This window comes from Esox lucius, chromosome 22 (assembly GCF_011004845.1).
Source record: "Esox lucius isolate fEsoLuc1 chromosome 22, fEsoLuc1.pri, whole genome shotgun sequence".
Classification (NCBI taxonomy): domain Eukaryota; kingdom Metazoa; phylum Chordata; class Actinopteri; order Esociformes; family Esocidae; genus Esox; species Esox lucius.
Window position 1 is genome coordinate 16395296 of NC_047590.1, and position 24688 is coordinate 16419983.

The 24688-nt window shown below is 42.0% G+C and overlaps 1 protein-coding gene across 8 annotated transcripts in view; it reads left to right on the forward strand.

Annotated features, from left to right (window-relative positions):
* The window catches only part of abi3bpb (ABI family, member 3 (NESH) binding protein b), a 28922-nt gene extending 13686 nt beyond the window's left edge, over positions 1-15236 (forward strand). The window contains exons 8-23 of one of the 8 annotated variants that reach the window (XM_010900390.4): positions 349-429; positions 635-709; positions 1759-1968; positions 5582-5659; positions 6348-6557; positions 7193-7258; positions 9788-9850; positions 10162-10281; positions 10402-10491; positions 10626-10835; positions 11244-11349; positions 11945-12024; positions 12873-12902; positions 13286-13444; positions 13526-13648; positions 13803-15236. In XM_010900390.4, the coding sequence (XP_010898692.2) occupies positions 349-429; positions 635-709; positions 1759-1968; positions 5582-5659; positions 6348-6557; positions 7193-7258; positions 9788-9850; positions 10162-10281; positions 10402-10491; positions 10626-10835; positions 11244-11349; positions 11945-12024; positions 12873-12902; positions 13286-13444; positions 13526-13648; positions 13803-13918 (1817 nt within the window). In that variant the 3' untranslated portion in view covers positions 13919-15236. The remainder of the gene's footprint in view (positions 1-348; positions 430-634; positions 710-1758; positions 1969-5581; positions 5660-6347; positions 6558-7192; positions 7259-9787; positions 9851-10161; positions 10282-10401; positions 10492-10625; positions 10836-11243; positions 11350-11944; positions 12025-12872; positions 12903-13285; positions 13445-13525; positions 13649-13802) is intronic. The other 7 variants (XM_020042048.3, XM_010900391.4, XM_010900392.4 and 4 more) reach the window with 7 other exon arrangements.
* Positions 15237-24688: the final 9452 nt, after the last annotated feature.

Below are 24688 nucleotides of genomic sequence, written 5' to 3' on the forward strand. Positions count from 1 at the left end.
TATTTCTAGAGATAATTGTGCCAGTACTTTAGTCCACGACTGTATATGTTCACAGCCTGCGCTTCCATTACATAAGAAATATTCCACTGTATGTAATTATCTTGTTCCAGGTGTATAAGTCAACACAGCTAAACTACCTACCCTATTACACCAGTTTTCTGAGGCGTTAGCTGCAGAGTCTTTTACAGTTTTGTATAGGGCCTATGTAATGTAAAGTGTCTGTTCACAGCATCCCCAGATATTCATATTCATCCTCACATAATATGAATACGTTTCAGCTATGTAATAAGGCTGTGGAAAACTGCCTATCACCTCAGTAATCCATCATTGATTCCCTTTCCCCCTCAGCTATTCACAACAAGACTCAGTCCAGACCCTCTCCTGTGACCAAAAAACAAGTTTTCCCAGGAGCTCCAAAGACATCGTTTGGTGACTACTCTCTCTTCACTCTCATTCTAAAGCACTTTAGTTTTAATATTATATTACTTAAGGCAGCATGAGTATTCCTGTGACCAAAAACAAAAAACTTTTCAGACATACATTTCCTGGGGTCAAACACCTTTTCTTTCCAACAAGCTGTCTTTGCACATCTTTCCTTTTTCAGACTTATAAAAACTGATGTTATTTTCTACAGCGCCACCAGAAACTCACCCGGAATCTAGACCTGACCCCAGTTCAAATGAGCCTCAGTGGCCACAGTCCCCATTGGGTAAACAGAGACATACAAATGAGTCAAGGATTATTTTCAGTCTGTCATGGCTTGGCTATCTCTACCACCCTGCTCCGCGGGCAGGAATGGGTCGGGCTGGAAGAACTCAACGGCAGCTGTTGGTTGTGTTTGGTTGCATGTTGGCATGCCTTGAGTTCACTAAGAGTTAGAAAGTCCCTGGACGGTGCAACCACAGTGTTGGAAGTATGTGCGTAAGTTTCTGCCAGATCAAACGTGAGGGCACGCATGGTGGCTCGATTGTCTTTGCGTTTGTACCCACATCTCTGAGCTAAAACCTCAAGCGTTGCGAGAAGATTGGCTGCCTGTTTCGCATCCTTGCCCACCATATTGTATTAGTTCAGTTTTATCTTCCATTTTCTCTTTGGTGTTTTCTTCTCACCCAAACCTCACCCATCCGATTTTTATTATGCGTTTGTAATCCATGTTTGTCCACAAAGACTTTATTAATCTCTGTCCCTTTCCCCCTCCCTGCCTCCATCTCTCACTCCATTCATTTTCACCAGAATTCATTATTTCGTATTTTTCTGTCCACACTTTCTTGACAGTCATCCCTCTTCGTTCTTCATCCGTCTGAATTCAATTATTTTCGAGCTGTTGCTCAGGCAAATGGCAAAGCTGGGTTTAAACAGTCTGCATGACAACACTGCATGTAAACGACGCAGACGTGTTTGCATTTCCCATTAGGGAAAGGCAGCACACAGTCCCTTTGTACTTCTACCGTTCCTCTGAAAACTCTGTTTGATTAATTTCAAGACTTTCTAAGTGTATTTCATTGAGGTAAAACTAGATGATGGGACTAGGTTAAATCAATCTGAATCAACAAATGACACATTTTGAAAGTTCAATGACAGACATTCTAAGACATTCATCTCAGAAACAAAGAGATGGATCTGAATGCTTGTCTATGAACTGTAGTTACAGAACACAACTGTTGGGCAACACAACACTCCATAAAGTATATACTCAAGTGACTACATAGTTTCTAGCTCCCATTATCAAAATGTGCCTCCATGTTGTCTCTCATCCAGATGGAGGAAACAATATTAGAAATTCTTCCTCTCATCTCGTGGACTTTCCTCCTGCCTCCCCCCAAGTCTTGCCCACTAAAACCCCCCCTGCCTCCATTACCACCCCTGTACCTAACAAACCACCTCCTCGTGGTGGTGAAAATCATCAAGGAAAGACCAGCCCCGTGGTACCTTCTAGTGCCACAGAGAAGCCACAATACTCTTCTTCTGGTAATTTTTATATTTCAGCTCTCTTTAACCACTCCCTTCTTAGCAGTGCCTGCAATGTGATATACACTGTACAACATTATAAATGCAACACTTTAATTTTAGCCCCCGTTTATCATGAGCTGAACTCAAAGGTCTAATACTTGCTCTATGTACACGAAAGGCCTATTTCTCTCAAATATTTTTCACAAATCTGTCTAAATCTGTGTTAGTGAGCACTTCTCCTTTGCCGAGATAATCCATCCACCTCACAGGTGTGGCATATCAAGATGCTGATCAGACAGCATTATTGCACAGTTATTCCTTAGGCTGGCCACAATAAAAGGCCACTCTAAAATGTGCAGTTTTACTGTATTGGGGGGGTCCGGGGGGGTCCGAAAACCAGTCAGTATCTGGTGTGACCACCATTTGCCTCACGCAGTGCAACGCATCTCCTTCGCATAGAGTTGATCAGGTTGTTGATTGTGGGCTGTGGAATGTTGGGCCACTCCTCTTCAATGGCTGTGCGAAGTTGCTGGATATTGGCAGGACCTGGAACACGCTGTCGTATATGTCGATGCAGAGCATCCCAAACATGCTCAATCGGTGACATGTCCGTTGATTATGCTGGCCATGCAAGAACTGGGATGTTTTCAGCTTCCAGGAATTGTGTACAGATCCTTGCAACATGGGGCCATGCATTATCATGCTGCGACATGAGGTGATTATCGTGGATGAATGGCACAACAATGGGCCTCAGGATCTGATCACGGTATCTCTGTGCATTGAAAATGCCATCAATAAAATGCACCTGTGTCCGTTGTCCATAACACACACCTGCCCATACCATAACCCTACCGCCACCAAGGACCACTCTATCCACAACGTTGACATCAGCAAACCACTCACCCACACGACGCCATACACGCTGTCTGCCATCTGCCCTGTACAGTGAAAACCGTGATTCATCCATGAAGAGAACACCTCTCCAAAGTGCCAGAGTCCATCGAATGTGAGCATTTGCCCACTCAAGTCGGATACGACGACAAACTGCAGTCAGGTCGAGACCCCGATGAGGGCGACGAGCATGCAGATGAGCTTCCCTGAGACGGTTTCTGACAGTTTGTGCAGAAATTCTTTGGTTATGCAAACCGATTGTTGCAGCAGCTGCCCGGGTGGCTGGTCTCAGACGATCTTGGAGGTGAAGATGCTGGATGTGGAGGTCCTGGGCTGGTGTGGTTACAAATGATCTGCGGTTGTGAGGCCGGTTGGATGTACTGCCAAATTCTCTGAAATGCCTTTGGAGATTATTTATGGTAGAGAAATGAAAATTCAATTAATGGGCAACAGCTCTGGTGGACATTCCTGCAGTCAGCATGCCAATTGCACGCTCCCTCAAAACTTGCAACATTTGTGGCATTGTGCTGTGTGATGAAACTGCACATTTTAGAGTGGCCTTTTATTGTGGCCAGCCTAAGGCACACCTGTGCAATAATCGTGCTGTCTGATCAGCATCTTGATATGCCACACCTGTGAAGTGGACAGATTATCTCAGCAAAGGAGAAGTGCTCACTAACACAGATTTACACTCACCTAAAGGATTATTAGGAATACCTGTTCAATTTCCCATTAATGCAATTAATGCAAAACCTCCAGTATTCGGCAGTCCTGTGGGCGAAAATGCCTTGTTGATGCTAGAGGTCAGAGGAGAATGGGCCGACTGATTCAAGCTGATAGAAGAGCAACTTTGACTGAAATAACCACTTGTTACAACCGAGGTATGAAGCAAAGCATTTGTGAAGCAACAACACGCACAACCTTGAGGCGGATGGGCTACAACAGCAGAAGACCCCACCGGGTACCACTCCACTACAAATAGGAAAAAGAGGCTACAATTTGCACAAGCTCACCAAAATTGGACAGTTGAAGACTGGAAGAATGTTGCCTGGTCTGATTAGTCTGGATTTCTGTTCAGACATTCAGATGGTAGAGTCAGAATTTGGCGTAAACAGAATGAGAACATGGATCCATCATGCCTTGTTACCACTGTGCAGGCTGCTGGTGGTGGTGTAATGGTGTGGGGGATGTTTTCTTGGCACACTTTAGGCCCCTTAGTGCCAATTGGGCATCGTTTAAATGCCACGGCCTACCTGAGCATTGTTTCTGACCATGTCCATCCCTTTATGACCACCATGTACCCATCCTCTGATGGCTACGTCCAGCATGATAATGCACCATGTCACAAAGCTCGAATAATTTCAAATTGGTTTCTTGAACATGACAATGAGTTCACTGTACTGAAATGGCCCCCACAGTCACCAGATCTCAACCCAATAGAGCATCTTTGGGATGTGGTGGAACGGGAGCTTCGTGCCCTGGATGTGCATCCCACAAATCTCTATCAACTGCAAGATGCTATCCTATAAATATGGGCCAACATTTCTAAAGAATGCGTTTGTGTACATAGAGAAAGTCTTAGATCTTTGAGTTCAGCTCATGATAAATGGGGGCAAAAACAAAAGTGTTGCATTTACAATTTTGTTCAGTGTATATATAGCATAAAGTGCAATGAAACATTATTTGTGCATGCAAGTATGTGGATCTTCTGTTAGGTCAGGTTCTTTTTATTTAATATTAGGTTCTAGTTGAAAATCTTGAAACATTCAGTGGCAAAATATGTTTCACGGCACTGTATATACTGTATAGAATATAAAACATTTATACAGTATGTATACATGTCAAATAATTAAAATAATGAACTGTGATTAATGGCATTATCGTCTGTGGTTAATTGCCGTTAATCAGAATGTGCTCAAACTTGACATATTGTGCTTTAATATCATTTCATATTTTTAACAACTTTTAACTCCTAATTTAAAAGACTGTTTTTGGTGATAGTTTTGTTTGTACCCGGACTGTTTGCAACGCAGGCATAAAGAGGCTACTGTAGTTAGCTGCTGGAACGAGATTAGCTTTTGCTTTAAGCAACTGGGGGAAACAGGGTTAGCTGGCTAGCTGGTTAAGTTGGTTAACTATTATCTATTCCATTAGCTGGATGCACCTTAATGATTTACTGCAAAGCTATCCTTCTGATCACACCTATAGCATCAATGCACTTAGTTACATCGGAAGTTAATTTCTGTGTGCTGCATGCACTGGATTTACTATTGCATGCACCTCATAGACAACGTAGGTTGTACTGGGAATTGTCTTAGCAGAAATGGTAGCAATGCAAGACATTTGGACTTCTGTTGCGCACAAACGCAGAGGATGCATGCATAATGGTTTGTGGATTCACACTGCATGCGTCAGCTATGTGTTGACAAACAAGCAAAAGAAACTGAAGTTGCATCTGCACTAGAGATAATTCTGATGCTCCAAACTATTAAAATGTTTTAACCACGTCCAAAAGAAATAACAGTGTTAAGCATTTTTCAATGAATTGCACACATATATTCATATTGTATTTTCATATTTATACATACTATGAAATGTTAGGGGTATTTTTTCTTTACCTTTACTCTAATGGGAAGTCTACGCGTGCTGTTGATTAATGATAGGCACTCTCTTCAGTCTCTATTTACACTACTGTAACCCAATCCTCCAAAAACGGATAAAAGCATTCTTTCCCACACAGCTCTGATTGAACCATGGGAAGGAACATCACTGCTGAAACCCACTCGGGTCAGGGACACAGCCAATGCTAATAACCTGGGTAACGATGACTTCATCATCTGAATGCCCCGACCTGGGTCATGCTTCACATCCTGGGCTGTCCAACTCCACTCCACTGTCTGTCCGCTTTGCCACGTCTGTCACCGTCAACACTGTCCACAGCCTCAGTGTTCTAAGCTTTAATGCAGGCCCCTCTCGTCCACAGGTCTTGTTCAGGAGCTGGAATGAATGCCCTTTTTTTTTTGCACCATTCAACACTTTAGCAACCACATTATCTGGATAACTCAGATCTGCTTGACAACCACAATCGAAAAGTCATGGTTATGTCGTAGTGCTGCGCCTCATCAGCTTCCATGACTGGATTTCTCAAGATTGTGAAAGTTTCAGGATGAAAAATGCTACAAAAATTTGGTAGTAAATATTAAGTAAACAAACTAATTAAAAGATAATGATAATGAAAAGACCAATCAACACTAATAGCAACAAGGCTAACATGAGCTCCGACCAGCTCATGTTAGGAAAGTACAGTAGATGCACTCAATCAAACTACGTTGTTGAACGCTGCAGACCATTTGAGAGACTGTTGATTAAACTGTCATCACTAACCCCCCTATTCTTCTGGGCTTCTGCCGTCACTCCCTTCACACCTGAATGGCATAACAGAATTCACAACAGCAGACATTAAGACTACTCAGTAACAGGTTTAAATTGTTTTTGTGGTCTTCTAGGTCAAGGCAGCCAGCAAAATGTGCAGCCCCATGGCCCAGCCGTCACAGTGATAGCCAGGACAATGAAGTCATCTGCCAGAAACTCTCTCTTTCCCCCCACTAATGGCTTGAGACAAGATTCCTCGTCCTCCTCGTCCTCCTCCTTCTCCTCCTCTTCATCCCTTCTTCATAGGGCCAGTAACTCGTCCCAGACATTGGGGACACTAGGGGGTAATTGAATCTCTTAGTTCTTCTTCTTCCATATCTGATCTTTTGGTTTATTGGAAATCCACTATACCTACATACAGCCTGTGTAACCAGGGTGCATTTTTTACTCCAAACAAACTACAAACTTTGTTATGACCTGGCAGAGATTGTGTTTAGGAAAAGATTGCAGCATTTGTTTGGTTTGAGTGCCTAGTGTTAACCTGAGTTGTGCTGCATGTGGAGCTTGATCGGTCATGCTTCGACATGTAGCTTGTCAGCTCCACTGTCGCGGTTTGTCAAGGCTATCCAATCTGTCCGTCTTTCTTAGCATCTAAGAAAGACACAGAAAAATCTGTCAAACACTGGCGTTATGTCATCATTTTTTATTGTGCTAAACATGGTCAGCCATGTTAAAGAGAGCTTTGTGTCTTTTGGGAAACAGGTGCTCACTCCAGGCTCAGAAGCTAAACGGACTTAACAGTGACCCATTACATATAACTACCTACTTTTCCACGCAAAAATCACATTTCTTTCCCTAATTTCATCCCTACAAGGCCTACTGGGAGATTAATATCCGATCTGTTCTTCCCTAGAGAAATGAAGTCTAAACTAACAGTGCTAGCTGCTTTTTCCATAACAGTCCCTCTTCTTCTCCACAGTCAACGGCGAACATCACAAGGGACTCGCCCTTCCCAAACCAGTTGTTTGGAACAGACTGAGAATGGGTAAAGAGAGCTGATATTTCTCCTCTGTGTCTCTCGCCCATTAACCCATCGAGTCTGTCGCTGCTGTGGTGACATTATCCACCCGTGTTGGTGTCCTTCTTCCATTCATTTCGTTTGTCATTATTGTGTTTGTCTCCATCAATCCATTCATCAATCTGTCGGTCTGGTTATCTGTGGCAAACGTGTTTGGTGTTAATGCAAGCTTCTGCAGATACACTGGTGTTGCAGGCTTGAAATGCTTATATTTGCTGTTCATTAACCAATCACTCTCTTTGGGAAGTAAGGTGGCGCAAGTATGGTGGTGGAGAATCTTGGTTGATATTTTCCAAACAGACACTGGAGCAGTTTTAGAGAGTTCAGGCTCTAAAACAATAACAAAAAATACTACATCAGTGCTGTTTTTCAGTCACAAATGGCAAATGCATCGTTTATAAAAATGAACAAAGTTAAATCAATGTAGAGCTATAGTAAACCCTGTCTTTTTTAGAGAATCCAAGGTTTTTTGCATAGCTTTTGGTTGGGGTTCACCCTCTGCATGACTGTATGCATGTCAGTTCTCTAATGTCTTCAGTGAGCATGAGCTGTGGTTTGTTGGTCTATTGTCATTATTCATTGTGTATCATCCATTGGTTATGGTTAGCTGGCTATGTATGTACTTTAATGAATGCGTCTCTGAACCAAAGTAAATTATCATGCAACACAATGGAATACATTAGGTAGTTTTTTATAAAGAGATGCATCGATAACTTCAAACAGTTTTAATATCTTCAGGTGTAGAAAGTTTTAACATTAGTACTTTTCCTGCAGCAAAAACAAACAACTCACTTCTGGAGGACATAATCCCTGGTGTTTTGGGCCGTTCAGGCCCCCCTTCCACTGAAGACCAGTCCTATGGTAAAAAGGCATGAATCCAGGTTAACGGCACCCAGCTAGTCCCGCCCACAGTGACTTGCGCAAGCTTCCATCAATATAATTTTTTCTCAGACTGCATGAGTCGGCGATGTTGGATGTTAAAAAAAAAAAAAAGATGTTCCAATCGAAACTCAGGTCGGCAGTTACTGTGTACTTCACTAAATGCCTCAGCTCAGCCGAGCCTTTGGAAAATACTTTCTTTTTTGGAAAGTATTGCGTCTCCAAGTCGTTAGCGTATTTTTAAAAATCTTTTTTGGCGTGTTCCTCACCAAGCTTTGCACTTTCTCACAACGAGACGCAAGGAACAAAGTGTTCCGTAATAGCCATGCCGTCGTGTAATTAACTTTTGATTTGAGGGCAACAAATGTTATTTTAATCTATTTTCCTGGGTAAGGTCCACATGCTTAAACCTGTTTGCTTCTGCCTTTGATTGCAAGTACTGACTTAAGAAGAACGAAAAGCTTCACAGGCATGTGCATCACTGACGGGGTGCCAATGTCTACAGTACCTATCATGCAATCAGCAGAGCATGGCTTTTTCATCATCTTTGGAATTCGATGTTTACTTTCAGATATAGATGTGTGTTGTATAAAAATAGACTTAGTAGACCAAACGTTTTAGTTAAATCGATAGACCATTGTGCAATGGCACAGCGTCAGCTATTAATAACAACTGCGCTTGGTTGCTTGTCAGTTCATCATGCTTTATTGCATTAACCCCGCTGAACATGATTCTCTGTGATAGTTTCACGTGACAAGAAAATTAAATGTTTCAAGATTATGAAGAACACTGGCACAAGAATAACTTTGCTGACTATGATTTCATTAGACTGACAGTTTTATAAATGTACATATAACATTATCTCTACTGAATGAGAGAATAAAAAAGTAAGGAAAGCCTTTCTTCTTTTTAAGTAGAAACATGTTTCTAGAAACTGTAAAAGGCAGTGCTAGCTGCAAAACTGGCAATGTTTCAAACATGGATAATGGATATTTACCCATAATTGATTGAAAGGAATTGTTTTATATTACAAGCGAAAATACTTCAGAACTACACCAGCTTGGTCTGGGGCTTTGCATTTAGCATATTTTCTTCTGGATCGAGAACAATTCCTTGATTGTGAAGAATTTGGCATCAGTGTAACAGAGAGCTAATTGGCAACAGGTTTAGTATTTAGTTCTGGGTAACTTTGGGAATATGCGTAAAACCTCAAGGAATTACATGGGATTGTTCATGTTTAAAGGTTCATTGAGCGTAGGGGAATATGGTATGGGATTTTGCCATCTGTTTATTTATACAGACCATATAGTGTTTCTCCCAGGCTTAAAGATGCCAAAATAATAATATACCTCTCATGGTCATCAGTATATGACAGATGGCAGAAACTTGATAAAATCCTGCTGTTAGATGTTCTGTAGATATTGGTTGTTATTATGCTTTAAATAGGGTCAAGGTATTTGGATTATTCTGCATGTGGTGGGAAAAGTGTTCCACTGTTTTCTTAGTAAGACAACCTCTCCAAAGCATACGTTCAGAGAGACAAATAAATGGTCCTCTTAGAAATGATGTATGTTTAGTAAGTAGCTGATGGAATGTTGTTCCCTTTGCTATTTACAGGATCTCGTCCTTCCATACCTGTCAACAAAAAGACCAACTTGGTTGGCAAACCTGGCGATATTGGTAAGACCTGCTTGATTTTTATAATACCCTCAAGAAAAAGTATGTTTCAACATTCAGTTGTTTTCTATATCCTTACTGGCTGAAATGGTGTTGTATACACTAGTTCCAAACCTCCTTTATTAATAGGCTGTTAGCGAAAAGGTATTTTCTCATCAGAAGGTTTATCATTTGGCTGAATTTATGTTTATACCCTCAAAATACACTTTTCCTGGAGTTGAATGAGAATGAACCCAGACAAATTAATTGTTATAAATAATTTGTATACAACATGTTTTAAACAATGTGCTTTGCCAAACGTTCTCTGTCTACAGATAAGGTAAATGACCTAAAGCTAACAGACAAGGCCTCCATTCTGAAGTTTACCTCAGTGACTGCTAAGCCTGCCAAGCAAGATCGTAGACAGACTACTACCACTGCGCCATCAGTCAATGGTAGGACTGATCATTATTCAGAGCTAAAGAACAAATTAAAGACAACCTAAAAAACTATTGTGAGTACAGTATTTTATATTGCTCTCAAGCATCTCTTTGTCTGTTATTATTCTCTCATAGAAAGTCGGTTTGAAACATGGGAGAACTCTTCATTGTTTAGCTCCCAGCCAGCCTCTGAAGTGGACGCATTGGGGAAAAAACGTTTCATTGGTAAGAAAACAAATTATAAAAACACTAATACCAACACGTTGTTTTCCCCAGTAGAGAGAACCATGTCACTAAATTGTCATTTTGATGCAGCAGTGTATGGATCCATTTTAAATATGATCTCTACATGTCCTTAGCACCCCATGTGGTCTATAAGACGGACAAGAAACCCCATGAGCCTTGCTCAATCACCACTTCTCTCAACTACTTCCCGGAGGATGAGGGCGCGGAAACAAATGTTACAGCCCCACCCAAATCTCCACCCTCCAACCTCACTGTGGTAACGGTGGAGGGATGCCCTTCCTTTGTCATTTTAGACTGGGAGAAGACTGATAACGACACCACAGGTAAGCAACATCTAAACTCTCTTGCACTGTGTAATTTATATAGAAATTACTTTCCAGCTAGTCGTCCCAGCTGATTGGTTGTACATTCTGACAATGACACAGGGATGTGTAGATGGAAAGATTGTGATGCCTGTAGACTCCTCTGTAGCCATGGAAACAACTATGAATTAGGCAGTTGGCTAGGGCGACCATTACGGTTATAGCATGCAATCCGACTTAAAACAGATTCAAAGGCAAATCATTTGGAAGTCCACTAATATTTTACAGATACTATATACTCTATACATATGAGTACAGGACATCTCTTAGTCCAAGTCAAGGACGGCATTGCGACATACATTGTAATATGGGACACTTGTGATGCTTGCTGGATTCTTGCATATTCAAGATCTTTTGTTTGTCTTGTAGAATATGAGGTAATCTCCACGACGGAAGGACCAGATGGTACCCAGGTCTCCATCCTGACCACCAACCAGACTCACACTGCAGTGGAGAACCTCAAACCAGAAAGCAGGTAAATAATGTATTTTTTATTTTAGATTGCATTCTTTTACATATTCTCTCAGTCCTTAGGCAGAAGCTTTTTTCAGAGCATTCAGAAACCCCTAGTTCATGGAAATAATTGTTATTCTTGTATTATTAGTTCTATTGAACTGATTAGCAAGCTTTGTCTGGTTACGCTCCAGACCTGTGATCCTCTGAGGTGGGCTGAAAGCAGAGGGGGACATGCACAGAATATGGGACTTTTGGCTGTAAAAAGTGAAGAATTTGGACTAATTCCTGCTTCTGAGTATCTGATATGGAGGAGATTAAGGCAATGGCACTTGGAATGGCCTGGAGAACACACTAAATAGATCACATGCGGGTCACTGTTATGGGGATGGGGAGGAAATGCAAGAGCATAATGTCTCCTTGCTGTAGCAACAAGGCCAAACAAAATACCCTGAGATACTGTGTCCACTTAAATGTTGTGAGGATTAGAAGAAATTAAGTGGGAATGGTTGCTAGCAATTGAAATTAGAGCGAAAATGTACATTTGGAGCATTTGCGTAGAATGAACGTTGGTGAGATTATTTGATATTGACTTTGTCTTTGCATTTACCTCACAGCTATGAGTTTAAAGTGAAACCCAAGAATGAACTTGGAGCGGGGCCACCCAGTGAGCCGGTGTCCTTCAACACTGAATCAGGTACCACTTGGAACCTCACTTTGATCTGGCACAGTACCAATACACTTCATTAGAAAGGAACATGAGTTGATATCGTTGACTTAAATAATTACCTGTTAGGTAGCCAGTTAAAAGTTCACGAGCCACATCTGGCTTTTGATCTGGGCGTACCTGTCGACTAGGTCATGCATATGGCATACAACAAACAACAAACCATCCGCTAGCATAGGCATTTGCAAACATACAAAACACACAAGCAACGTCTGCCAGGTCCAGTCTTGTCTGGCAATCCCCCACTTACCTTTGGAGGGGTCCTTGATTTACTAGCAGTATTAACTTAATGATATCAGCATGGGCCCACATTTGTCATAACCTTGGCTGCTGCCTCTCTGTGTGTGTGTGTGAGTGTGTGTGTGTGGGGGTTGGGCTTAAGGGGGTGGCTTTCTAGAACCAGCTATTCCTCATCTTGCTTTGCAGCTCACAGGACACGTAACCAAACTCAACAAAACAGCACAGCGTTTATAGCAAGACTCTCACAGCTGATACTCGCCGACCCACAGGGGCTTTACCCTGTATAGAGGATGAGTCTGAAAGCAGAGGAATTGCCTTTTGGGTCTCTGAGTCTGCATTAGACTGGATTCCCAGTGCCCAAGATTCACAATCAGCTCAAGTAAACTACTTGCCGTACATTTTGGGTGGCTTTTCCATAAGAAGGGGTTTTGCGGTCTTTGGTTTAGGGCAATAACTGACACATTTCAAACTTTTTTTTTATAGATTGTATTTTCTGAGAATAGGAGCTACTATAAGGACAAACTAACTGATTTTGTCATCTGTTCCTCTTTCTTTTTCTTGATCTTTCTTATCTGCAGCGGACCCACGTGTGAGCGAGAATGTTTCAGGTAAGCTCCTCTAGCTGGTCTGAGATCTCTGTCCCAGGTGACACATTCCACCAGGCTGAATGAATGGACGATCTAATGAAGGTCTGGCCTGGCTAGCTTGGCATTACCCCAGTGAAGCAGCGCACTGCTCCCCATCCAATACCTATGAGTTCACTTCTTCCACACCCAACTCAATGCCAGACCAAACATTTTTACAGCTAAATGAACAGAGATTTTCTTTTTCTTTTCATTTCAGCCGATTTGTGGTAATAAAGGGCCAATTAACAATTAAGAATAAAAAATATCACTATTTGGAAATATGCTTTGGGGGATTTTACACATATTATTGGGCTCTAAGTGTTATATTTGTCCGGTGTTTCATGCTTTTGATATACATTTTCAAGGAAAAGATGCTATCTGGACACAGTTTCCCTTCAAGACAGACTCTCACTCAGAGTGCAATGGGAAGCAATACGTAAAGAGGACCTGGTATCGCAAGTTTGTGGGCATTCAGCTCTGCAACTCCCTTCGGTACAAGATCTATCTGAGTGACTCTCTCAACGGTCAGTTCTGCTCCTGCTAGTCAATTTCTACATTAAAATGCCAGTGTCGTCTGACACATTCTTTCCCTCGCAACATTACAGGTAAATTTTATAACATCGGAGATCAGACTGGTCATGGTGAGGACCACTGCCAATTTGTAGACTCGTTCCTTGATGGAAGGACAGGAAACCAAGTCAGGGCTGATCAGCTTCCAGCAAGAGAAGGTAAGAGCAATAGTAATGAGTATCTAGTTATGAAATTTTGATATTTATACCAGTTAAGAGTATGCTTACTAGCCATTGAAATAAAACATGCTCCTAATGTCTCCTAAAGGACTACAAATTCAGTCCCTCACTTAATTTTCTTTGTCGCGTACAGGGTATTACAGAGCCATGAGACAAGAGCCTGTCAACTTTGGTCAGATAGGAGGAAACTCTCACGTTACATATGTGTCATGGTACGAGTGTGGAACGCCCATTCCTGGCAAATGGTAGAAACCACCTACAGTTGTGTGTGGAGAAGCCTGAAGAATATAAATATCAAACCGGCTGGGAAGGTGGCAGAAGGGGTCTTTCCGTGCATCCCATCAGCCTCTGGATTCTTTAAATCCTCCATCCATCCACCTCTAAATCCCAGCTATGTAAAAAAAAATTGTAAAGGATTTACTTGTCAGGGAATTTTATTGAGTGCATATTATGTCGATTTGTAATAGCCAAATGCCTCATCTCATCTTATTTATCAAACATACAAAGGGCAAACTAATGAAAAGAGAAATTAGATACATTGAGATATTTGTTGCTCACTACAGTGTGAGGTAACTAACATAAATTAGTTTTTTTGTTTAAATAGGGGAAGCTGGCTCCCTGAAACTTATTTTGATAATGTGTATAATATTATTTATCAAAGTGTTTGATGCCATTATCTAAGTTCTAGGAAATGAGTTGTAATGCAATGCTTCTGCTGTACATTAAGAGTTCTAGAGTATCAAACGAACAGTTGGAATTTCATGGTCTCATCGGTAGTGACCAATTCATGGTGCAATTATTTTTACATAGAAAATGTTTCAGTTTTTGTTCATATTACACATTCAGAGAAGATAATATTGTATATATTATATAAACATTCCACTCTTTTACACATCCTATAATGTTCATTGTATGAATGTTGACCAAATTATGGTGTTTTGTGCTCCTTAATTTTCCCATCTTATATTCACGATACCCAAAACAAGCATGAAAAACTAAGCACACAGAAATAAACAAAGACAACCTCATTCACACACAGGACATCATGTAGCAAAATGATATTTCTCCTTCCTTAGCCCTAATATATTAGGTGGCTACACGTGGGAGGCCTTCACCCTTGCAATTTGCACAGCAGAAATGTATTTATATGTATATGAAGAGAAATTATTTTTTCAACTAACGAAACTAAAAGCAACTGACCGTTCATACTGTACAGTGTTCCTCTGGTACTGTTTCACAACCTTTGATACAATTTTAATGTACTAGTATATTGTTCATATATCATTTTCGAAAATAAGAGGGACAACCTATTTTTTTATTAGTAGCCCTAAGAAATAGTACAGAGAGAGTACTGTTGAATAATTTCTTAGTTTTGTACAGAAATCCCCGTGGCTTATTGTGCTTGCAGACAGGCCCACCTTCAGGAAACCCCATGGCCTGGGGACAGAGTATACCTCTTGATGGCGGCTCCGCTTGCATTGTTTTTATGCTTATTTTTTATGGAAAATGTGTGTAACATGAAACTGTACTGTTGTTTGTTTTTATACGTACTTGTATTCCTGTATCTATTTTTCAATAATAAAAAAGAGGTATTGTTCCTTTTATGTGTATATAAAATGTATATATATATAAAAATGTCCTTGCTATTTTTTTTGCTTTCTGTAGCTACTGTAGCTAATAATAGTGTAATCCAGTTCTAAATGAAGAAATTTGACGAAGAAAAGTATAAAATGCTGCACATAACTGAGCTGTAAGTGGAAGTACTATTACATCTCAGTAAGTCATAAAATACTGAATGATAGCCATTGGATACTGAATACTGAATGATAGCCATTGGATACTGAATACTGAATGATAGCCATTGGCACATACATGACATAGGGACTTGTGCTCGAAAGTATTTCCCCTACATTACCTATATATATATATATATAAAAAACTGTTTACATACCCTTGGAGAATTGGTAATATGTGTACCATTAAATACAATATGAATGAGCAGGCAAAACATTTTATTTCTTATGGGATTCACATTCAACTGTCGGTCATAACAGAATGGCACTATCATGAAACAAAACGGCAACAGAGAAAACAATTAACTGACCCCTGTTCAAAAGTCTGGTATGCCCTTAGTTCTGAATACTGTTCATTGCCCCCTTTAACATCAATGACAGCTTGCAGTCTTTTGTAATAGTTGTCTATGAGGCCCCGAAATCTTGCTGGTGGTATAGCTACCCAGTCATCAAAATGCCTCCAGGTTATGCAAAGTCTTTGGTTGTCTTGCATGAGCCGCACATTTGAGATCTCCCCTGAGTGGCTCGATGATATTAAGGTCAGGAGATTGTGATGGCCACTCCAGAACCTTCACCTTTTTCTGCTTTAACCACTGGAGGGTCAACTTGGCCTTGTGCTTAGGCTCATTGTCGTGCTGGACAATCCAAGAGCGTCCCATGCGCAGCTTTCGTGCAGAAGAATGCAAATTATCTGCCAGTACTTTCTGATAACATGCTGCATTCATCTTGCCATACATTTTCACAAGAATCCCCATGCCTTTAGAGCTCACACACCCTCAAAACATTGGTGATCCACCACCATGCTTCACATTGGGGATGGTATTCTGTTCACTATAGGCCTTGACCCCCCTCCAAACATAGCGCTTATGGTTGTGACCATAAAGCTCTATTTTGGTCACATCACTCCAAATTACAGTGTACTGTGAGGCGTGTCAAGGTGTTGTCAGGCATAATTGTAACCAGGCTTTTTGTGGCATTGGCGCAGTAAAGGCTTCTTTCTGGCAACTCAATCATGCAGCTAATATTTGTTCAAGTATCATTGTATAGTGTTCCTTGAAACAACCACACCGTCTTTTTCCAGAGCAGGCTGTATTTCTCCTGAGGTTACCTGTGGGTTTTTCTTTGTATCCCGAACAATTCTTCTGGCAGTGTTGGCTGAAATCTTTCTTGGTCTACCTGATCTTGGCTTGGTATCTAGAGATTCCCAAATTTTCCACTTCTTAATAAGTGATTGAACAGTGCTGACTGGCATTTGCAAGGCTTTGGATATCATTTTATATCCTTTCCCATCTTTCCCAAGTTCCATTACCTTGTTAATCAGGTCTTTTGGCAATTATTTTCTGCACCCCATGGCTCAGTATCCACATGAGAGCTAACAAACTCATTGCCTATTTATACACAGACGCTAATTGCAATTGAAACAGCCACAGGTGTGGGAAATTCATCTTTAATTGCCATTTTCACCTGTGTGTGTCACCTTGTGTGTCTGTAACAAACATTGAATAAAACATATTTTCAAAATCAGTGCCAAAATTTCACAATTTCTGCCAGGGTATGCAAACTTATGGGCACATCTGTATATACAAAGATAATGACCATCTCTCCAGGGATAACATACTTTTAAGCAGCACTGTACAATATAGTAGACAGGCAGAAAGATCCCTATTTACCAAGCATGGTGAGCAAGCAAATGTTATAGTGAACTTCCCATTTTAACAACAGTAGCCATTGAATACTGAATACATTTAGGATTGCTAATTACAGGTTTTAGGAATTAAGGCATTGTTTCCAATAAGCAAAGATTAAATGGATTGCCTGTTTTAATATCAATTAGCTTATATGAGAAAACAGTACCTCTCTGGGAGCCATTACCTTATCGTGGTGGAGAGGTTTGTGTGTTCCTATGAACCTGAGGGCTGTGTTGTCCGGGCCTTAGTGCTCCTGGTAGGGTTTCCCATGGCAAAGTGGTCTCAGGGGAGGAGCCACACTAAGAATGGTTCAAAAATACTCCATGTTTAAACAAGGAAGAGGAGGAGATACCCTGCCCGGAGGAAGCCCGGGGCCCCCGTCTGGAGCCAGGCCCAGAGGGAGGGCTCGCCAGCGAGCGCCTGGTGGCCGGGTTTGCCACGGAGCCTGGTCGGGCATAGCCCGAAAAAGCAACGTGGCACCCCCCTCTCCAGCCATATGGGTGGCAGTGAAGGCCATGGGCCTCGACGGCCCAGACCTGGGCGGCAGGGGCTGGCTCTGGGGACATGGAACGTCACCTCTCTGTGGGGGAAGGAGCCGGAACTTGGTGGAGCACTATCAGTTAGATCTGGTGGGGCTTACATCCACTCACAGTCTCGGTTCTGGAACCGTACTCCTAGATAGGGGATGGACTTTATTCTTCTCTGGAGTTTCCCAGGGTGTGAGGCGCCGGGCGGGGATTAGGATACTCACAAGCACCCGGCTGAGTGCCGCTATGTTGGAGTTTACCCCAGTGGATGAGAGGGTCGCCTCCCTACGCCTACGGGTTGTGGGGGGGGAATCTCTGACTGTTGTTTGTGCATTTGCCCCGAACAGCAGTTCAGAGTACTTGGCCTTCTTGGAGACCCTGAATGGAGTCCTGTCTGGGGCACCAGTAGGAGACTCCATAATTCTGCTGGGGGACTTCAACGCACACGTGGGCAATGGTGGAGACACCTGGAGAGGTGTGATAGGGAGGAATGTCCTCCCTGATCTGAACTCGAGTGGTCGTTTGTTGTTAGATTTCTGTGCTAGTCATGGATTATCTATAATGAACACCATGTTCGAACATAAGGATGCTCATAAGTGTACGTAGTACCAGAGCACCCTTGGCCGAAGGTCGATGATTGATTTTGTGATCGTGTCATCAGATCTGAGACCGCATGTTTTGGACACTTGGGTAAAGAGAGGGGCGGAGCTGTCAACCGATCACCATCTGGTGGTGAGTTGGGTCAGGGGGTGCTGTGGCGGGGAGCTGTGGTCTAAAGGTCTTAGGTGCATCAATGGGCGGTAACCCTCGAACACCCTGGTGGACACCGGTGATCAGGGAAGCCGTCTGACTGAAGAAGGAGGCTTTCCGGGATATGTTATCCCGGAGGACTCCGGAGACGGTTGCAGTGTACCGACAGACCCGAAGGGCTGCAACCTCTGCTGTGAAAGAGGCAAAACAGCGGGTGTGGGAGGAGTTTGGGGAAGCCATGGAGAAGGACTTTCGGTCAGCACCAAGGTATTCCTGGAAAAGGAGGGGAAAACGGGGAACTATCCAAGCTGTGTACAGTAAGGATGGGACACTGTTGACCTCAACTGAGGAGGTAATTGGGCGATGGAAGGAACACTTTGAGGAACTCCTAAATCCCACTAACACACCCTCTTTAGTGGAGGCAGAGCTGGAGGCTGATGGGGAAGCATCGTCAATCTCCATGGCAGAAGTCACTGAGGTAGTCATACAACTCCACAGTGGCAAAGCTCCGGGGATTGACGAGATCCGTCTCGGATGTCTTGGATGACACGCCTCTTCAACACTGCGTGGAAGTCAGGGAAAGTGCCTAAGGAGTGGTGGACCGGGGTGGTGGTTCCCCTGTTCAAAAAGGGGGACCAGAGGGTGTGTGCCAATTACAGGGGTATCACACTTCTCAGCCTCCCTGGGAAAGTCTACTCAAAGGTACTGGAAAGGAGGGTTTGGCAGATAGTCAAACCTCAGATTGAAGAGGAACAATGCGGATTCCGTCCTGGTCGCGGAACAACCGACCAGCTCTTTACTCTTGCAAGGATCCTGGAGGGGGCCTGGGAATATGCCCATCCTGTCTACATGTGTTTTGTGGATCTGGAGAAGGCATATGACCGGGTCCCCCGGGAGATACTGTGGGAGGTGCTGCGGAAGTATGGGGTGAGGAGGTCCCTTTTGAGGGCTATCCAATCCCTGTACGTCCAAAGTGAGAGCTGTGTTCGGGTTCTCGGTAGTAAGTCGGACTCGTTCCAGGTGGGGGTTGGCCTCCGTCCGGGCTGCGCTTTGTCACCAATCCTGTTTGTAACGTTTATGGACAGGATATTGAGGCGTAGTCGGGGTGGGGAGGGGTTGCAGTTCGGTGCCCTGGGGATCTCATTGCTGCTTTTTGCCGATGATGTGGTCCTGATGGCATCAACGGTCTGTGACCTTCAGCACTCACTGGACCGGTTCGCAGCAGAGTGCGAAGTGGTTGGGATGAGGATTAGCACCTCTAAATCTGAGGCCATGGTTCTCAGCAGGAAACCGATGGAGTGCCTTCTCCGGGTAGGGAACTACCCCAAGTTAAGGAGTTCAAGTATCTCTGGGTCTTGTTCGCGAGTGAGGGGACAATGGAGCGGGAGATTGGCCGGAGAATCGGAGCAGCAGGGGCGGTATTGCATTTACTTTACCGCACCATTATGACGAAAAGAGAGCTGAGCCGGAAGGCAAAGCTCTTGATATACTGGTCAATTTTCCTTCCTACCCTCACCTATGGTCATGAAGGCTGTGTCATGACCGAAAGAACAAGATTGCGAGTACAAGCGGCTGAAATGGGTTTTCTCAGAAGGGTGGCTGGCTTCTCCCTTAGGGATAGGGTGAGAAGCACAGCCATCCGTGAGGAACTCGGAGTAGAGCCGCTGCTCCTTTGTGTCGCAAGGAGCCAGTTGAGGTGGTTCGGGTATCTGGTAAGGATGCCCCCAGTACGTCTCCCTAGGGAGGTGTTCCAGGCACGTCCAGCTGGGAGGAGACCTCGGGGTAGGCCCAGGACCAGGTGGAGACATTATATTTCGACACTGGCCTGGGAACGCCTCGGGATCCCCCAGTCAGGGCTGGCAAATGTGACTCTGAAAAGGGAAGTTTGGGGTCCCCTGCTGGAGCTGCTGCCCCCGCGACCCAATACGGATAAGCGGATGAAGATGAGATGAGTATGTTATAAAGACAGCTAGCTACAGATCTCACTACTAAGCTTGTTAACCTATCCAAAACAAACGGTTATTCCTACTTTTTGTTTAGCAAGAAGCCGAGCACTGATCAAAAGAATGAACCTATTTGCTGAATTGGTCCGTATAAATTTGTTGTTGCAAATGTGATTTGTAAATTCCTTCTTCAATCTCTATTTGAATGGGTTTTACCAGGGCATTGGTAGACAAAAGAAGTGACAAAAGGGTTAGAATATCCCAAACCAGCTATCAAATCCTTTATACAGTAGACTACCTCAGTTCAAACATGTATGTTTCAATATCACCATATAAGATAACTTCCATTGTGTTGCTTAATATTAAAGTTAGTTAGCTAGCGGTAACCTGTCACTCGGGTTGGAGGAGGGACTATATGAGAGCAAGAAGTACCACCCCACCAGAGTTGTAGCCTTTTAGGAAGAGGAAACATCACTGAAATATATCCTATGGCTCAATCAATTGAGGGAAACTGTGACTACACACAAACTGACTTGTAGCTTAATCACTATGCAGACACAGATTACGCCTAGTCTAGGACTAAAACAACAAGCTCAATGGGGTTTTTTTTGTCCAATACTAGGCTTAATCCATGTCTGTGAAACCGGCCTTATAACATGAGGTCTTGGAGATATGATTTTTTTTTTGAGATCTTGCTAGCCCTTCAATAGCACACAAATCCAATTCCCGTGCTCCATCTGGCCAATAATGTGTGAAATAAATCCCCTTGAACTAGATATCTATCAAACATGACACTAACGACTGAAGGGACCCTAAGGTGAAAGGCATGTTTAATTCTTTAGTTCTAGGGGATTTGGTTCTAGTGTGAGTATTATTCTCTTTTTAGTTGAATTTCCTATACTCAACCAAACAGACAGGCCTTTAGTCTTTCAAAAATGTACATTCTCATGAGCGAGGGGAGAACAGAGGATTTAATCCTGTACAGAAAAAACTAGCAAACTCCCTTCTAAATTCTCAAACTAAAGGCATTCCAACCACAAATCAACTTAGTGCTCATTTTAAACCTCAAAATATAAATATTTTCCCAGATTTCAGTTGAACTCTGATTTTTTTAACTCTATTTTACAGTTTACAGCAACATTTTATTGTAATGTTATTGTAGCTAAGGGGATTGTTACTCAGACTAGTTTGTTTCACTCCATATGGCAATGAATCATTGACAGCATGTAAAAGCCTCTACAGAGTAGGGCTTTGATTTCATGTCTCATGGAGAAAAATAAAGGTACAATCAAGAATTGCATTTAAAAACTCATAACATGGTATATATTGTGTTCATAGGAATTTTAGAGGTGACAATCATTTAAAATTTAATTTTGTTAAAAAATATATACAGTACTGTGTAAAAGTTTAAGGCACCTGAAAGCCATTTATTTGAGTAGTGCTAATTTGTCTAGATTGTCAGCTTTTATTAATGGGCGTTTTATTTCATAATTTAGAAATGTAAACACTGCTATTTCAGGGTTCAAAATATACTGGGACAGTTGGCTTGAAAGATTCCATCACATCATTTGTGCAGGCGTAAGACGTATGTCAATATCTAGTTTTGATTCTAGGCTTTGCATTTGTCTTATGACTTATTGGGGCCAAACATGAGGACCAAAGGTGTCATGAATAATAAAACATGTTTTTTGCTCCAACTGTAACTTACCTTTTGGTTGATAGTATGGCTTTTTGGCATCTTGCAGCAAAACTAAACATATCCACACATTCCAGAGACTCTCCTGATTCGAAAAGAGTAACTCATGAGTAACTCCAAGCATTCGGACGTGGTGATTGTATGGGACAAGACATCTGCCACTGACAACTCCGAACGGATTCGGCTATATGTAAGGCTGTGCGAGTCTGATGAAACAAGAACAGGAACCAGGCAAGCCTAGCCTGTGATTAGAGATGTTTATGCCCCTGGCTGGATTTGATCCACGGTTTACTATGTGGCAGTGCTGGCCGTGATACATGGGTAGAGATGTGGTGTCTGTTTACTTTAGCATTGTCAAACCAATTAGTCGAAACTCCACGGTTTCTCAAAACTAGTTCCCTACATTATTAGCGGACATACACTAGATTCACCGTGTTAAATTAGAAAGAGGTCACTGTAGACGGACAGCAAATAGCTATACAGTACCTATAATTAAAAAAAAAATCAGTTGAGTAGCTAACCACTAAGCTATGTCAAATATGCTATGTAAATCGGAACTGAGAGCAATATGTTCGTTGTCAGTGCAGTTCGTCCATCGCAAAATAACCATGAACAGTTTTAATTTAGGTTTACTATAATGTAGCTGCTAAAGCTTGTAGCCAGCAACGTTTTAGATTATCCTGAACAAATCCTCATGCCTAATTTGTTTTGTCCATGGTGAGGATCAAACCACGGTCGGCAACATGGAAGTTTGGATCTCTAACCACTACGCAATTCAACAATGGGCAGTCAGTCAGTCAGAAAGTTAGTCAGGCACTCACAGTACGAAACATTTGCTATTCTTGGCCCGCTCTGCTTACGCGGTCCGGCAAAAAGGGGATTACCAATTTGTTCTCCTTGCTCTTCCCTTTCAGTTGATGTACACGAATGTAAACGAATTTGTAGCACAAACGATTCAATGTTTATAGGCACTCTACCCAACTCTACCTTGGCCAAAAAATGGCAAAAGACCACATACTGAAAATGCATTCATCTAGAATGGCTTAAATCGGCTGATTCGCCAGATTATGCTGTACACATTAAAAGAATGATGTGGCTATAGCACAAACAGAAATTGAAATTGGGAAACAAAATGTAATGACCTAATTATAAGGCCCCTCTGCCAAGGAATACCTCGGATGACCGAATAATTTAGCTTAACACTTTGGAATCTGAGCATTAACAAGTACAATGTGAATATACATTTCATTGGAAGTGAATGTGCCTAGATAATGAGAACAACAGAAACCTCTCTGTTTAGATTATCTCTCTGTAGGTTGCGCTTTGATAACCACAGGAATGTTTACATTGACCATTTGGCATGGGGGTAACTGCCTTGGAAACCTGATGTTTGCTAGGTAGAAATGTATAGGCTAGCTGGCAACTATCTTTACAGTGAGAAGATAATGGAACGTTCACCAAATGATATCTGTGCTGCAATTTTCAAAAAAACCTGAGCAAATTTATACGTAGACCAGTATACGTAACCGCTGATTTCTAACAACACGCTAAAGAAAGAAATGCAATAGATCTCTGACGGAGACATGGCTGCTGGAAGATTTTTTCATCAGTGCTGATAATGGTCAAGCCCTATGGAAGTATACAGTTGACTAAATTCAAATGTTATTGCAATCCCACATTGCTTTTTCATTTTCCACTTTTGCCTGAATTATTTCAGTCAATATGAAAGTTAAAATGCAATCATGTGATTTGCTTTAGAAGTTTCATGTACTGGTATGCACATTTGCTGTCAATATATAAATATGAATGAAAAGCCATTTGGAATTTCATTTTCAAAGTCATCCCCCACCTTGTGAAGAACTTGATTCAGATGTTAATGCAAATTGAAAATTTTAAATGCAATTTCAAGACTAAATTTTTTCCCCCCAACATGATAATGACTCGAAACACTGCATAGATGATGGAGACCCACTTGGAAAGGAAATATACTGATGCAAACACCCATATTAGATTGGCCACTTCAGGGCTCCCATCATTTTGACAAGAACAAAGATCAAATAGCAGGGAGTCAAAAGTAGTTATAGCTAATTACTAATGAACTACATTTATAAATGTTTCTTAATGTTGTATATAGCTTTTTAGAAGGCTGGAAATATCACAATATTTCCAGCCTTCAAACCCTCCATAACTGGGTGTAAAATTGAAATAATTTCATACTCTGATCCGAAAAATCCTGTGGAAATTTCATTAAATACCTGATTGGTAGAAAGCTTTGTGCAAATACAGCTGTGTCTGTCTGTGAGTGGGCCCAGCTGAGGGAGTCTAGCAACAACGTTGCAAGTTTGCTAGCTGCAGCCAACAAAGTTCATACAATGTTTCAAGTTGGTTGCAGTAGGTTAAAGAGATGAATGTGATCAAATAATTTGAACAAACTCCTATGTGTAATGTAATGCATATTATATTCGATTTTCGTCTGGATATTTATATATTTTTCACATTCTTCATATTTTGTCTTTATGTATTTACCTGTTTAGGAATATAGAAAGTATTGCATTGGTATATCACTCATGTTCTTTAAATGTCATTTTCTTTCTTCTAATCATAAAATGTGTTCACGGCTTT